The sequence below is a fragment of the Urocampus carinirostris genome, chromosome 15 (assembly GCF_059441175.1).
Source record: "Urocampus carinirostris isolate Australia breed hairy pipefish chromosome 15, RoL_Ucar_1.0, whole genome shotgun sequence".
Classification (NCBI taxonomy): domain Eukaryota; kingdom Metazoa; phylum Chordata; class Actinopteri; order Syngnathiformes; family Syngnathidae; genus Urocampus; species Urocampus carinirostris.
This window is the reverse complement of record NC_142363.1, coordinates 28601299-28616370: the sequence shown is the minus strand read 5'-3', so window position 1 is coordinate 28616370 and position 15072 is coordinate 28601299. Positions and strand designations below refer to the sequence as shown.

General features: G+C 36.6%; 1 protein-coding gene and 2 non-coding genes across 3 annotated transcripts; all 3 read left to right on the top strand.

The window, feature by feature from the left end:
• Positions 1-306: 306 nt before the first annotated feature.
• rpl13a (ribosomal protein L13a) lies at positions 307-4252 on the top strand. The gene is made up of 7 exons (XM_088354128.1): positions 307-438; positions 870-942; positions 2044-2109; positions 2328-2429; positions 3484-3569; positions 3760-3819; positions 4007-4252. Exons 1-7 carry the CDS (start codon positions 418-420, stop codon positions 4214-4216), a joined length of 618 nt encoding a protein of 205 aa, XP_088210254.1. The 5' UTR covers positions 307-417; the 3' UTR covers positions 4217-4252.
• Positions 1903-1973, top strand: LOC148352055 (small nucleolar RNA Z195/SNORD33/SNORD32 family). The gene has a single exon (XR_015852981.1). It is a non-coding gene; the product is annotated as a small nucleolar RNA Z195/SNORD33/SNORD32 family (small nucleolar RNA).
• On the top strand, positions 2181-2263 carry LOC148352054 (small nucleolar RNA Z195/SNORD33/SNORD32 family). The gene has a single exon (XR_015852980.1). It is a non-coding gene; the product is annotated as a small nucleolar RNA Z195/SNORD33/SNORD32 family (small nucleolar RNA).
• Positions 4253-15072: the final 10820 nt, after the last annotated feature.

Below are 15072 nucleotides of genomic sequence, written 5' to 3'. Positions count from 1 at the left end.
TCAGTTTGTTAAATAATATTTTTAATTATTTTAATTAATTTCCCTAAAAAGAACGTAAGCAAGTCAAGTCGCATTTTATCGGAGATTTGGTTTTTACTTCCGGGTTGTTGGGTGGGAAAACAAGAGGACGTGGCTATTATGACTGTAAATTCAATATTTTTATCCAGCACTTTGAGTTGAATTTTGTTGTCTTATCAGTGCTATAAAATTCGACCGATGAGGAATATGATTACAAAGTAAAATCAAAATAATGTGAAAATGAAGTGCCTTTTACCCTTTAGTGTCCTTTGCGCATGTTGCCACAGACGGCGCTGTAACATTTACACCACAATTCCAAATAGAGTTTTCGGAGACGTCACATCCGCCATCCGTGTGTTCTACCACGGGCGACCCCGCGTATCTTTCTTTTCGCACGTTATGGCGGACCGCTTCAATAAGGTGGGTTACGACGGGGATCATCTTTCCCTTTTAAATTACTTATCCGCGCTAGTTTCGCCTCAATTTTATATCTAAAACACTTTAAATGTTTGACTATCAACGATAATAGAAATTCGGGTTACCTTATGATGTAACCGTGCTTTAAATTTGGTTTCTGTCATCTAGCGTCTCGAATGGGACACGAATTCCATCATGGCAGCCCTGCTAGTTAGCGTGCTGCTAGCTAGCATTCTTCCTTGTTCTATTAAAAGTAAAACCATTGTTTTCTGCCAACATTTTCTAATCATTGTTTAAGAACGTCCTTAATTTGTCAACTGCAGAATTGTATCAATTATTATGTTGTAATTTTGGTTGCGACGCGCGACTTCCGATAATGCCATGTGCTCATTTTTATATTTTATTGCCTTACTTTTCCAATTTAATTTTTGCAGGTTCTGCTATTAGATGGCAGGGGCCATCTGCTTGGTCGGCTGGCGGCCATCGTTGCCAAGCAGACCTTGCTGGGTATGTTCTCAACTTTGACAATCAGCGTCATTTAACTCATTCACGACAATTCTCTGCTATAGACGTTAATAGATTTGATTCTTTTACTGCGATCGACTGCAATATAGGCTTCCAGGAGTCATTTATTTTCCCTTATTTGTAGTGAGGTGTCCTCGAGGTGTGTAGCTCCACATTGCCGAAACTCGAGTGTGAAAATCGTCAAACATCAATTAGTAAATGTCATAATTAACCGTAGCCTAATGCTTAATGGAAACTCATGCATTGTAACCCCTGTTGTGCCTTAAGAGCCGTCTTGTCCCTTCATTGTGTTACCTGGTTTTCTGGGGGGTCTTTACTTATAAGGTGGCATCTGTTTAGGATTACAAGTAAAATTGTAAGATACAACTAACTTGCTCTGCCTAATTTAAGTCTAGATAGGGTTTCAAAGACTGGTTATGGGGAAAATTTGGGGATTTGTGACATGGTGCCACATTTTATTAAAAAAAACGTAACATTGACATCAGATCCCAGTGTTTGCCGCAATTTTATGCCTTGGCGTCATAAACTACATCGATATAATCTGTACACCCTCGACTATCTTTAATTCCCTTGAAAGCCCCGACTCTCACAACTGTCAAATAGTAACAAATTGAGATAAACATTTGTCATTTAGTTTATAGATGGGGAAGTTAATTACTGTGAACCCACATGTAACAAAAATGACGCTCGTGTATTTGAATTTGCATCCCTTGATGTTTGAGACTCTGTTCTCTTACAGGATAGAAAACTGCTTTTTTTAATCATTCTTTTGTGGTTGCAGCTTGAAATCGATTTGAAAGTTTTGTTTGGATTCCCACGTTCATAAATGGTATGCTAAGAAATAACCACTATTGGTACACGTTTCCCCCAAGTCTGGCCTTCGCTTAAACTTCCGTCTATAGACGTCACTGGCAGTGAATGAGATTCAGATGTGTCCTTTGTTTTGTCCATGTTGATTGACAGATGTTGAGTTTACCATGAAAAGACTCACATGCACTACCATCTGAGACAAAATATTTCTAATACAAAATAGGTTTATTATCCATTACTTGCTGGTATTTAATCGGCCATTTATTTTTGTAGGACACAGAGTTGTGGTGGTCAGATGTGAAGGTATCAACATATCCGGCAATTTCTACCGCAACAAACGTAAGTAGATTTTGTTATTTTGCCATACAACGTTTAAAGATGAAACGTTATGCTTAGTAAATAGTTTAAAACGTGTCAAGGAAGATATACTAACTTTATTTTGAGTGTTGCATGACAATGAGAATACTTTACATGCACTACCATCTGAGACGCATATATTCCACCTAAAGAATCTTTAAATGCTTGAGTATGCTCTTGACTTTTATATGATATTGCAGTGAAGTACTTGGCTTTCCTGCGCAAGAGGATGAACACCAATCCCTCTCGTGGACCGTACCACTTTAGAGCTCCCAGCAGGATTTTCTGGAGGACGGTTAGAGGTGAGAAAGGCTATACTGGGTCCAAAATACAGTAGTACCTTTAGACACAAATTCCAATAGACAGGCTTTATTTGGAATCAAACTGTTGTACGTAGGATGGAAATTCCTAGTCATGAGCATTTAATGACACTTCCTTCATGCAATGCTGTAACATTTTTAAAGTTTTTTTTTTCCTAAAGGCCGAGCGAAAGTGAATAAAATAAGGCTTCAAAAGCAAAAGAAAGTGATGAATAAAAAGTGAAATTGATGTAAACTGTAAAACATGTTTGTGGTCACGTTTCCTATAAAGTTGCAATACTTTTAATTCTAGTTGTACATGTGCTGCCTTACTTAAAAACGATTTTTAGTAATTTGAATTTGTTTTTTAAGTCAAGTCATGTTTATTTGTATAACCCTTAATCACGGTCTCGTAGAGGTGCACAGATCAGACTATTGCAAACTACAGACCACTATGACACCATCCCCTCATCTAAAACCTACACGATGGCAAATAATGAACATTTTATCAACAAAAAATATTAATTCGTATGCTATAGAAGTGTTTTAAGCTTAGATTTAAAAAAAAAATTCTACTGAGATTGCAGATCGAATCTCAGGGGGAAGAGCATTCCACAGCACTGGGGCCCGGATGGAGAAGTGCTATGTTTAAGGCTTTCTAAGTAACCTGTATTGTTTTGAAATTGAAAAATAAACGTTTGATAAAATGTGCTCTATAGCGTTACAAAGCAGGCAGAATGATGAAGCATAGTACTGAAAAACAAAGCTACACATGAGGCGTTGACATTCTGTTGTCTGTGAAGCCCTTTGAGGCTCTGTTATAAAGGTAAATAAAAATAATTTCACTTTTGGAAGAGTTGGGCGACTTCCTCCTTGGTAAAAAGTGGACACAGAAAAGGCGTTCCAATCGTTTTCTCAACCGCATCGAGCTTTCTTATTCCACTTTTGTTTTAAAAGTGGCTCGCCTCTTTTTTTACACTTGACACCAACCATAGAAAAAGGGCCATGGATTACGTGGTGATGAGCTGTACTATAATCATCCAACTGTGCCCAATAGGCATGCTGCCCCACAAAACCAAGAGAGGTCAGGCTGCTCTGGACAGACTGAAGGTGTTCGACGGCATCCCCCCACCCTACGATAAGGTGACACTTCCGCACCACCTTATATTGTTCTTTCCCTTGTCGATGATGCTTCTACCTTACCTTACCTTGCCTTGAATGACTGAGGTTTGATATAAAAACACTGTCTGAGACGCTCTTGTCCCATTGTTATAAGAACCCCTTGGAAATTCTTGGTCTGAGTTTTTTTTTTTTTTTGCCTCTCCTTTTTCAGAAAAAGCGCATGGTGGTCCCAGCGGCTCTCAAAGTTGTTCGCCTGAAGCCCACTCGCAAGGTGAGACGCGTTCTCTCAACATTAAAGACTCGATAAACCGACGGTGATGATTTGAAATCTGATAACGAATTGATGAACACCCACTTATTATACGGATCTGACTTCTGAGTCGAACCCCGAATCTGCTTTGGCGCGCGAAGCTTCCTGTCGTTCCAGAGTTGAAACGCGGCCCGAATTTCTTTTTCAGTTTGCCCTCCTGGGCCGTTTGGCGCACGAGGTGGGCTGGAAGTACCAGGCCATCACAGCCACGCTGGAAGAGAAGAGGAAACTGAAGTCGAAGGATTATTACAACAAGAAAAAGAGAACCATCAGGTTCACCAAATTGGCCACCAAGAACGTCGAGAGCAAAATCGCCAAGTACACTAACGTGCTCAAGCAGTACGGCGTTCTTGTCTGAGTTTTTGGTTTGCTAATAAACGTTATTAAGAAAGAACTTTCGTCCGTTTATCTGAAGGGTAATTCGGTCTATAGTCGACAAAGGTGTTTTTATTCAATGTTATACACTCTTCATCCAATAGAGGGCAGTCTTGTAGCGATATTTATCGTTTTTGGTTCAAAGACTATTAACGACTGATTTGGTTTACATTTGCTATGAATTCACTCAGGCAACTCACAAACTACCGCGTTTATGCCCATAGAGAGGCAGTGTGTATGATTTAGTGCCTTTGGTTGAATTGGTTAATTACACAACTATCGATTGGATTTTTTTAACACTGGAGGTCAAGAAATGTATCTTTTTGACGCCAGATGGGGCTCACTAGAAGTAGGTGACTCATTTTGTTTTGTTTCTACTGGTGGCTCTCTAAACTTTATACATTTTGCCTTTTGTATTCTCTTCTTTTTTTTTTTTTTTTTTTTTTTTTTTTTTTTGCATTCCTACTCTTAATATTTCCCCTTCATGAAATGCTGGTCAGCAAACAAAAGAAACATGTTGCTTTTAGGTCATGAAGTTTGTAATTTGTTCTCTCTGGTTGGCACCTAAGGACTTGTTCTCAAACACCAGCGCTGGGTCATTGTGAATTTCTAGTAAAAATGGTTTTTCGTTGGCTCAGTCTATTTAATCCCATTTTTAATCATTTATCTGGAAGTGGCTAAATTCCATTCCATGGTAAAAATAAATATTAAGTATTAATCATTGTTTTAAGCAATTAAGAGAACGATTATTCATATATATCTGACTTTCTTGGAAATGACAGTTCATGCGCTTTATGAAGTGAATAAGCAAAAATAGCATATTTTTTCAGCTAGCCATCTGGCTATCTCCTTAGCTTTGTAGCTAGCTACCCACCTACTTTTTATAGCTATTTAGCAGGCATTTTACATATATCACATGCTATCTCGATACTGTTATATTTTGCTAGTTGTCACTCTTAATTTTAGCCTGCTTTGTTATTCGCTTTCCATCCGACCTGGGGGCATTTTACTCCTAGCTAGTTATTTAGCTCTCTTATTGTGGACCTGTTAACCTTTCTAGCTAACTATCAAGCTATATTTTTAGCTATTTAGCAAGCCATCTAACTAAGTTGCTATTTTTGAAATGCATATCAGATGGTTTAAGCGTTTAGAGAACCCTGCTATGCACAAAGTGAAATCAAGTGATCAATATGACACACTGTCCCTTTGAAAAACGCCAAAAATATTGACTCGATACAGGTATTTTAATTTATTGCTGATTTATTTTGAAGTGAGTCTTTTTACGTTAACTGATTGGATTCGATTTTCCATTTTGTGAAAGTTAATTTTTTAAAAAAAAAATATCAAGATGGATTCTGTTGCTCTGGAATAGAAGTGTGATTTAAGCCTAGATCTAAGTAGATCCACTGAGGTTGCAAATCGAATCTCCGGGGTAAGAGTTTCACAACACCAGGCCTTGAATGGAGAAAGCCCTGCTGAATTTCTTCTTGGCTCTTGGGATCACTAAGAGATCAGCATTTTCAGAGCAAAGGCTAAGCAGGAACATAAGGGTGATGTGTAAAAATGTCTTAGTAAAATCATCGCTGCAGCATGTTGTACCAGCTGAAGGCTCTTGATTTTGGACTTCGGGAGACCGGAGAGTAGTGCATTACAGTAATCGGGGCAGGAGGTAACAAACGCATGAATTATAATCTCCGCGTCAGAATGGGACAGCATAGGGTGAATTTTATACAATTCTCCATACACACTCGCATAAAATTATATTCAAGGTTTAACTTGCTCATATACAATTATCAAGCTTTTGAATGTGCTCTAGCTGTGTTTGAGGAGGGTACCTCTAAAACGGTAAGGACTAATCATCTTGAGTAGATTTTGTTTCCAATACAAAGTTGCAGGATAGTGTTAAGGTTGTGAACAAAAAGGGCAGTGCCCTGCAGTACTTCCGCCCAAACAGGGAGGGCGCACTTTTGAATAAAGGCACGTCTTTGTCCAGTAAGTTAAAATTCCGGAAGTATTTTGGCTTTAACCGCTCAAGTTCAGTCGAAATGAGTGGTGAGCTAATTTAGCTATCAGGTAAATACATTTGTTCTAATTAACTGCAAGCACTTGTAAAAACTATGTAGAGCTTGTGTTTTTGCTATTAATTTCCTATTTGGGGGACAATAAAAGTGTTTTGGGCCTTCTGAAATACAATTTTTTTTTAATGAAAATTGACTTTTAGCAAACATAACCTAAAATCCTGTAAGAACATTAAACATTTCATTTAATATTCCATGAGTTTTTTATGATTTATCTTTAGTAAAATTAAAAAAAAAAAAATCAAACATATGCATTCATTTTTTCATGAATTACCTCTAGCAAATTAAGAGAAATCAGCATTTTTGTAAACTTTTGTGGTTCATCTTTAATATTTCATGTTTTTAATGGATTATCTTCAGTAAAGTAAGAAAATTAATCATTAAATAAACATATAATTGTTTGATGATCAGTATGAATTCATAAACATATCAATCACTAATAAAATCTTAAAGAACTTTATATGATTAATGATTGATCCCTATCAAATAAGAAAATATATATTTTTTTAAATCACAGAATAAACACATTAAAATTTACAATTTTTTGAATCATTTTTAGAAAAAATAAACATGAAATAAAAGTACAAGACATTCCTTAAAATATAATAGAATATATATTTATATATGCATTAAAAATATGCCCAAATAAAAATAACATGACTGGCACCATATTCAAAAAATGTTCAATAATCAGATTATATTAAATATTGCCTCAATTGTAAACGGTGTTTGCAAATGATCTTATATCAAACACCAAAAATCAATAGACAATTATACTCATTTTTAAAGTATTTAAAAAAAAAATACAGCAACCTGAAATACAAATGAGATAACAGCAAAATAATACTGGAATGAGATACAATCCTTTCCCAGTAGAATACTTTTTATTTAATTTTTCGCGATGTATTGAAAAATGTTTAGTACTATTGCGATATTTCCCCTTGAAGGGATTTCTATTTACGCCAAAAGCTAGCTTTAAAAAGGAAGCGAAAGACCAGAGAATTCATCAGGAGAATAAATTGAACGCAATATTTTCTTTTGTCCTGTAAAAGGCCATAGAGGTCCGCGGCACTGCTTTCTTCTCTATTGATTTCTTTTTATTTTTTTCTCTTTTTTTGTGCTCAGGAGTTGCCCTGCGGCTACTTTGATTGGGTGACCTGACTTTTCACCACATGCTAACCGCGCGAGGTTGGCAAAATAGATGTCAAGGGGGGTGCGCTTTTCGCAACCCTCCCCCAGGTACGATAAACAATTGCCGCGTATCGATTTCCCAACTTGTATTCTAATTCTCGCATGTGTAAAGCTAGCGCGGGACGCCATTTATTTATTTTCTTTCCAAGCAGCATCCATTAAGGGTGACCAACTCATTTGAGCTTGGGGACCACATGGTAGAAAAAAGGACCCCCACGGTGGCTGGACTAGTGCATTAAAGGAGAGAAAGAGTGCGAGAGAGAAGCACAGAGTGGACAAAGGAGAGTAAAAGACAGAGAAACAAAAATATATAGAGAGAAAGAGAAAAAGGAAGAGAAAACAGAGAAAATGAGACCTAGAGAAACATAGAGAACGGAATAAAAAAGAGAAGAGGAAAGACGGAGAAAAAGAGGGGTGGAGAGGGAGAGTCAGTGAGAGGGAAACAAAAACAGACCAAAAGAAAAAAAACTGAGGGAAACGTATATAGAGAAAGATGGAAAGAAAGAAGGGGGAAAGAGAAAGAAATAGAAACATAAAGATAAAAACGGAGAAAAGGGGGTGAAAGAGAGCGAGATGGAAAAAGAGCAAAGAAAGAGAAGGAAAAAGAAAGAAGAAAGGGACCGAGAGAAATATAGAAAAAGGGAGGATGAGAGACAAAAAGAAAGAGGAAAAGCATGATAGAGAAAAATACATAAAAACAAAAAGAGTGAAAGAAAAAGAGAAGAGAAAAAGACAGAGCAATATAGGGAAAAATATAGAACAAAGTGAGAGATAAAAAATGGAGAGAGACAGAAAAAGACCGAGTCGAAGATGGAGGGAAAAAGACACAGAAAGAGATACATCTCTGGTTGCCAATGAGTGGTGCCTGGCTTTGATGACATCATGTGGACATATTTTAAACTGCAAGTCATTTTTCTCTTGCGCTTCTCTCAGCAATGTGGCCAGATTAAAACCATTGGCAGACCCTCGGAGGCTACATGTCTCACACCCCTGCATTAAGGCCTCGATGCATTCACGTACCTCGGGAGAGCGCAGCGCTAGCCCGACGGAGGTTACAGAGGACAAGCCCTAATGAGTCCAAATCGTATCAGAGATTGATGTTGTCGTCTCCCGGCTCCAGTCTAATGAGTCGAATCAAACGGACACGGACGGCCGATTCCGCAATAATATTTATTTTTAGTTACCTACCGAGTCATTGGCCAGCTAAAAGCGCGGAAGAAGGGTGGAAAAATTGTTGGGTTAGGCCAGTGCTTCTCAATTGTTTTTTTGTCGCGCACCCCCTCGGAAGAAGAAATCCTCTCGTATGTTTAAAATGTATGTTAACACATAAAACATTCGTAAGCACAAAACTTGTGTAAATACACATGACAGCTTTGGTAAAAATACATAAAAACGTACGTAAACACAAAAAACTTGTGTAAACACATAAAACGTACATAAATACACACAAAAAACGTACATGACACGCATTAAAAATTCCGTTATCACATAAAACGTACGTTAAAAACAGACAAAAATATAAGTAAACACAAAAATTGTACGTAAATACAGGGAGTGCAGAATTATTAGGCAAGTTGTATTTTTGAGGATTAATTTTATTATTGAACAACAACCATGTTCTTAATGAACCCAAAAGTCTCATTAATATCAAAGCTGAATATTTTGGAAGTTGGAGTGGGGCTTTTTTAGTTTTAGCTATTTAAGGAGGATATCTGTGTGTGCAGGTGACTATTACTGTGCATAATTATTAGGCAACTTAACAAAAAACAAATGTATACCCATTTCAATTATTTATTTTCATCAGGGAAACCAATATAACAGCTCAACATTCACAAATATACATTTCTGACATTCAAAAACAAAACAAAAACAAATCAGTGACCAATATAGCCACCTTTCTTTGCAAGGACACTCAAAAGCCTGCCATCCATGGATTCTGTCAGTGCTTTGATCTGTTAACGATCAACATTGCGTGCAGCAGCAACCACAGCCTCCCAGACACTGTTCAGAGAGGTGTACTGTTTTCCCTCCTTGTAAATCTCACATTTGATGAGGGACCACAGGTTCTCTATGGGGTTCAGATCAGGTGAACAAGGAGGCCATGTCATTAGTTTTTCTTCTTTTAGACCCTTTCTTGCCAGCCACGCTGTGGAGTACTTGGATGCGTGTGATGGAGCGTTGTCCTGCATGAAAATCATGTTTTTCTTGAAGGATGCGGACTTCTTCCTGTACCACTGCTTGAAGAAGGTGTCTTCCAGAAACTGGCAGTAGGACTGGGAGTTGAGCTTGAGTCCATCCTCAACCCGAAAAGGCCCCACAAGCTCATCTTTGATGATACCAGCCCATACCAGTACCCCACCTCCACCTTGCTGGCGTCTGAGGCGGACTGGAGCTCTCTGCCCTTTACCGATCCAGCCACGGGCCCATCCATCTGGCCCATCAAGACTCACTCTCATTTCATCAGTCCATAAAACCTTAGAAAAATCCGCCTTGAGATTTTTCTTGGCCCAGTCTTGACGTTTCAGCTTGTGTGTCTTGTTCAGTGGTGGTCGTTTTTCAGCCTTTCTTACCTTGGCCATGTCTCTGAGTATTGCACACCTTGTGCTTTTGGGCACTCCAGTGATGTTGCAGCTCTGAAATATGGCAAAACTGGTGGCAAGTGGCATCTTGGCAGCTGTACGCTTGACTTTTCTCAGTTCACGGGCAGTTATTTTGCGCCTTGGTTTTTCTACACGCTTCTTGCGACCCTGTTGGCTATTTTGAATGTAACGCTTGATTGTTCGATGATCACGCTTCAGAAGCTTGGCAATTTTAAGAGTGCTGCATCCCTCTGCAAGATATCTCACTATTTTTGACTTTTCAGAGCCTGTCAAGTCCCTCTTCTGACCCATTTTGCCAAAGGAAAGGAAGTTGCCTAATAATTATGCACACCTGATATAGGGTGTTGATGTCATTAGACCACACCCCTTCTCATTACAGAGATGCACATCACCTGATATGCTTAATTGGTAGTAGGCTTTCGAGCCTATACAGCTTGGAGTAAGACAACATGCATAAAGAGGATGATGTGGTCAAAATACTCATTTGCCTAATAATTCTGCACTCCCTGTACACGCCAACGCACGTAAATGCGGACAAAAACTCATGTAAACACAAAACATCCGTAAATAGAGACAAAAAGGTATATAAACACACATCAAACATACGTGAATACACACAACGTGCGTAAACACATATAAAAACGTACGTAAACACACAAAACGTAGGTAAACACATTAAACGTATATAAATACACACAAAAACATAGATAACACGCATGAAAATGTCCGTTATCACATAAAACGTAGGTAAATACAGACAAAAATGTAGGTAAACACAAAAATTGTACGTAAATACACACCAACGTACATAAATTCGGACAAAAACGTATGTAAACACACATAAAACATCCGTAAATAGAGACAAAAAGGTATTTAAACACACATCAAACATACGTGAATACACACAACGTACGTAAACACATATAAAAACTTACGTAAACACACAAAACGTATGTAAACACGTAAAACGTACAAAAATACACAAAAAACCTACATAAACACACACACAAATAGACATAAAAATGCACAAAATGTACGTAAACACATAAAACGTATATGAATCAAGACAAAAAGGTACATACATACACAAATCAAACGTATGTAAACACAAAACGTACGTAAATACACACAACATACGTGAACATACATAAAAACTTACGTAAACACACAAAACGTATGTAAAAAATAAAACGTACATAAATACACATAAAAACATACATAAACGCGCACACAAATGGACATAAAAATGCATGAAATGTACGTAAACACAAAATACATGTAAATACAGACAAAAACGTACATAAACACAAAACGTACGGAAATACACACCGGTGTACGTAAATCAAGACAAAAAGGTACGTAAATACACACATAAAACGTATGTAAACACAAAACGTACGTAAATACACACAACATACGTAAACATACATAAAAACTTACCTAAACACACAAAACGTATGTAAACAAATAAAACGTACATAAATACACAAAAAAAATACATAAACGGATGTAAAAATGCACAAAACGTACATAAACACACACAAAAAGGAACATAACACGCATAAAAATGTATGTAAACACATCAAACAAATATAAATACAGACAATAACGTACGTAAATACATAAAATGTACATAAATATACACCGACGTACGTAAATCAAGGCAAAAAGGTACGTAAATCCACACATAAAACGTATATAAACACAAAACGTAAGGAAATACAACGTACGTAAATATACATAAAAACTTACCTAAACAAACAAAACGTATGTAAACAAATAAGACGTACATAAATACACGAAAAAATATACATAACGCACACACAAACGGACATAAAATGCACAAAACGTACGTAAACACACACAAAAAGGTACATAACACTCATGAAAATGTACGTAAACACGTAAAATATATGTAAATACAGACAAAAACACGTACGTAAATCAAGACAAAAAGGTACGTAAATACGCACATAAAACGTATGTAAACACAAAACATACGTAAACATACATAAAAACGTAAATACAGACAAAAACGTACGTAAACACAAAGGGTAGGGAAATACACACCAACATATGTAAATACGGACAAAGACGTACGTAAACACACATAGAAAGTACGTAAACACATAAAAGTACATAAATACACAAAAAACTTACATAAACGCACACAAAAAAGGTACATAACACTCATGAAAATGTACGTAAACACGTAAAATATATATAAATACAGACAAAAACACGTACGTAAATCAAGACAAAAAGGTACGTAAATACCCACATAAAACGTATGTAAACACAAAACATACGTAAATACGGACAAAGACGTACGTAAACACACATAAAAAGTATTTAAACACATAAAAGTACATAAATACACAAAAACCGTACATAAACACACACAAAAAAGTACACAACACGCATGAAAATGTCTCTAATCACATAAAACTTGCGTAAATACAGACAATAACGTACGTTAACACGTAAAATGTACGTAAATACCCACCAACGTACGTAAATACGGACAAACATGTACGTAAACACACATAAAAACATCTGTAAATAAAGACAAAAAGGTGAGTAAACTCACACAACGTACGTAAACATACATCAAAACACATAAACAAACAAACAGACATGAAACATATGTAAACATACGTAAACACGAAACGTACGTAAATACAGACAAAAACGTACGTAAACACATCAAACGTAGGTAAATACACACCAACATATGTAAATACGGACAAACACGTACGTAAACACACATAAAACGTACGTAAATAACGACAAACAGGTACGTAAATATACGCATTGAACGTGTGTAAACACAAAATATACGTAAATACACACAAAATACGTAAACATACATAAAAACTCACAAAAACAAACATAAACACACATAAGACGAAAAACAACACACACAACAATGTATGTAAACACTTGACAAAGTTCAAGGGGGCCAAATAGTTTTGCAAGCCACGTATATAGCTTTTTGTAGCTTTTTAGCCGCTATTTGACTAGCTCTTTACTCTTTTAGCTAGCTATGTTGCTCCCTTGTTTTTCTTTTACCTGTTTGCTTTTCTAACTAACTAACAAGCTACCCTTTTTAGCAATTTAGCTTTTTAGCTTTCTAGCTAACTATCAAGCTCTTTACTCTTTTAGCTAGCTATGTAGCTCCCTTGTTTTTTTACCTGTTTGCTTTTCTAACTATTAAGCTACCCTTTTTAGCAATTTAGCTGTTTAGCTTTCTAGCTAACTATCAAGAGTAAAGAGTACTCTTTCAACTAGCTATGTAGCTCCCTTTGTTTTTTTACCTGTTTACCTTCTTAGCTAAATATTAAGTTACAATTTTAGCTATTTAGCAAGCCATCGAGCTAAGTTGCTATTTGAGAAATTCTTATCAAAGTGGGTGCCCTAGTTGTCTAGCTTTTTATAGCTTTCTATCTGGCTACTTAGCTAGCTCTTTACTCTTTTAGCTGGATATGTAGCTCCCTTTGTTTTTTAGCTGTTTACTTTACTAACTAACTATTAAGCTACCTTTTTTTTAGCAATTTAGCAAGCCATCTAGCGGAAAATTCATATCAAAGTGGGTTCCCCAGTTATATAGCTTTTTTGTAGCTTTCTATCGGCTATTTAGCTAGCGCTTTACTCTTTTAGCTAGCTATTTAGCTCACCTGCTTTTTTACCTGTTTACCTTTCTAGCTAAATATTAAGTTACTGTTTTAGCTACCTAGCAAGCCATCGAGCTAAGTGGCTATTTGAGAAATTCTTATCAAAGTGGGTGCCCTAGTTATCTAGCTTTTTTTTACAGCTTTCTATCTGGCTATTTAGCTAGCTCTTTACTCTTTTAGCTACCTTTGTAGCTCTCTTGTTTTTTTTTTACCTGTTTACCTTTCTAGCTAACTATTAAGATACCATTTTAGCAATTTAGCAAAGCATCTAGCTAAGTAACTAGTGCAGAGACTCATATCAAAGTGGGTGCCCTAGTTATCTAGCTTTTTTTTACATAACTTTCTCCCTGGATATTTAGCTAGCTCTTTACTCTTTTAGCTAGCTATGTAGCTCCCTTTGATTTTTACCTGTTTACCTATCTAGCCAAATACTAAGTTACCGTTTTAGCTATCTAGCAAGCCATCGAGCTAAGTGGCTATTTGAGAAATTCTTATCAAAGTGGGTGACGTAGTTATCTAGCTTTTTATAGCTTTCTTTCTGGTTATTTAGCTAGCTCTTTCGTCTTTTAGCTAGCTCTGTAGCTCTCTTTGCATTTTACCTGTTTACCTTTCTAGCTAACTATTATTAAGATACCCTTTTAGCAATTTAGCAAACCACCTAGCTAAGTAACTACTTCAGAAACTCGTATCAAAGTGGGTGCCCTAGTTATCGATTTCTTTTATATAGCTTTCTCTCCTGCTATTTGGCTAGCTCTCTACTCTTTTAGCTAGCTACGTAGCTCCCCTTTTTTTACTTCTTTCTTTACTAAGCCATCTAGGTAGGGTGGCCATTTTAAAAATTCATATTAAAGGGGGTTCCCTTGTTATATAGCTTTTTATAGCTTTCTATCTGGCTATTCAGCTAGCTCTTTACTCTTTTAGTTAGCTATTCACCTCCCTTGGTTTACCTTTCTAGCTAACTATCAAGCTACCTTATTTTAGCAATTTTGGAAGCTTTTTTTTAGAAATTCATATCAAAGTGGGTTCCCCAGTTATATAGCTTTTTTTGTAGCCTTCTATCGGTTAACCAGATAGCTCTTTACTCTTCATTCTCTCTGGCTATTTAGCTAGCTCTTTACTCTTTTAGTTATATATGTAGCTCCCCCAGTTTTTTACCTTTTTACCTTTCTATCGAGCTACCCTTTTTAGCAATTTAGCGGTTTACCTTTCTGGCTAACTATCAAGCTACCTTTTTAGCAATTTAGCAAGCCACCTAGCAAAAAGGATTTTTTTTTAAATTCATATCAAAGTGGGTTC

Bases quoted from the DNA above. Each gene is read 5' to 3' on its own strand.
- rpl13a (XM_088354128.1), top strand. From the start codon at position 418: ATGGCGGACCGCTTCAATAAG. The intron at 943-2,043 runs GTATGTTCTCAA...TTATTTTTGTAG, and splicing joins TGCCAAGCAGACCTTGCTGG to GACACAGAGTTGTGGTGGTC. The intron at 3,570-3,759 runs GTGACACTTCCG...CTCCTTTTTCAG, and splicing joins TCCCCCCACCCTACGATAAG to AAAAAGCGCATGGTGGTCCC.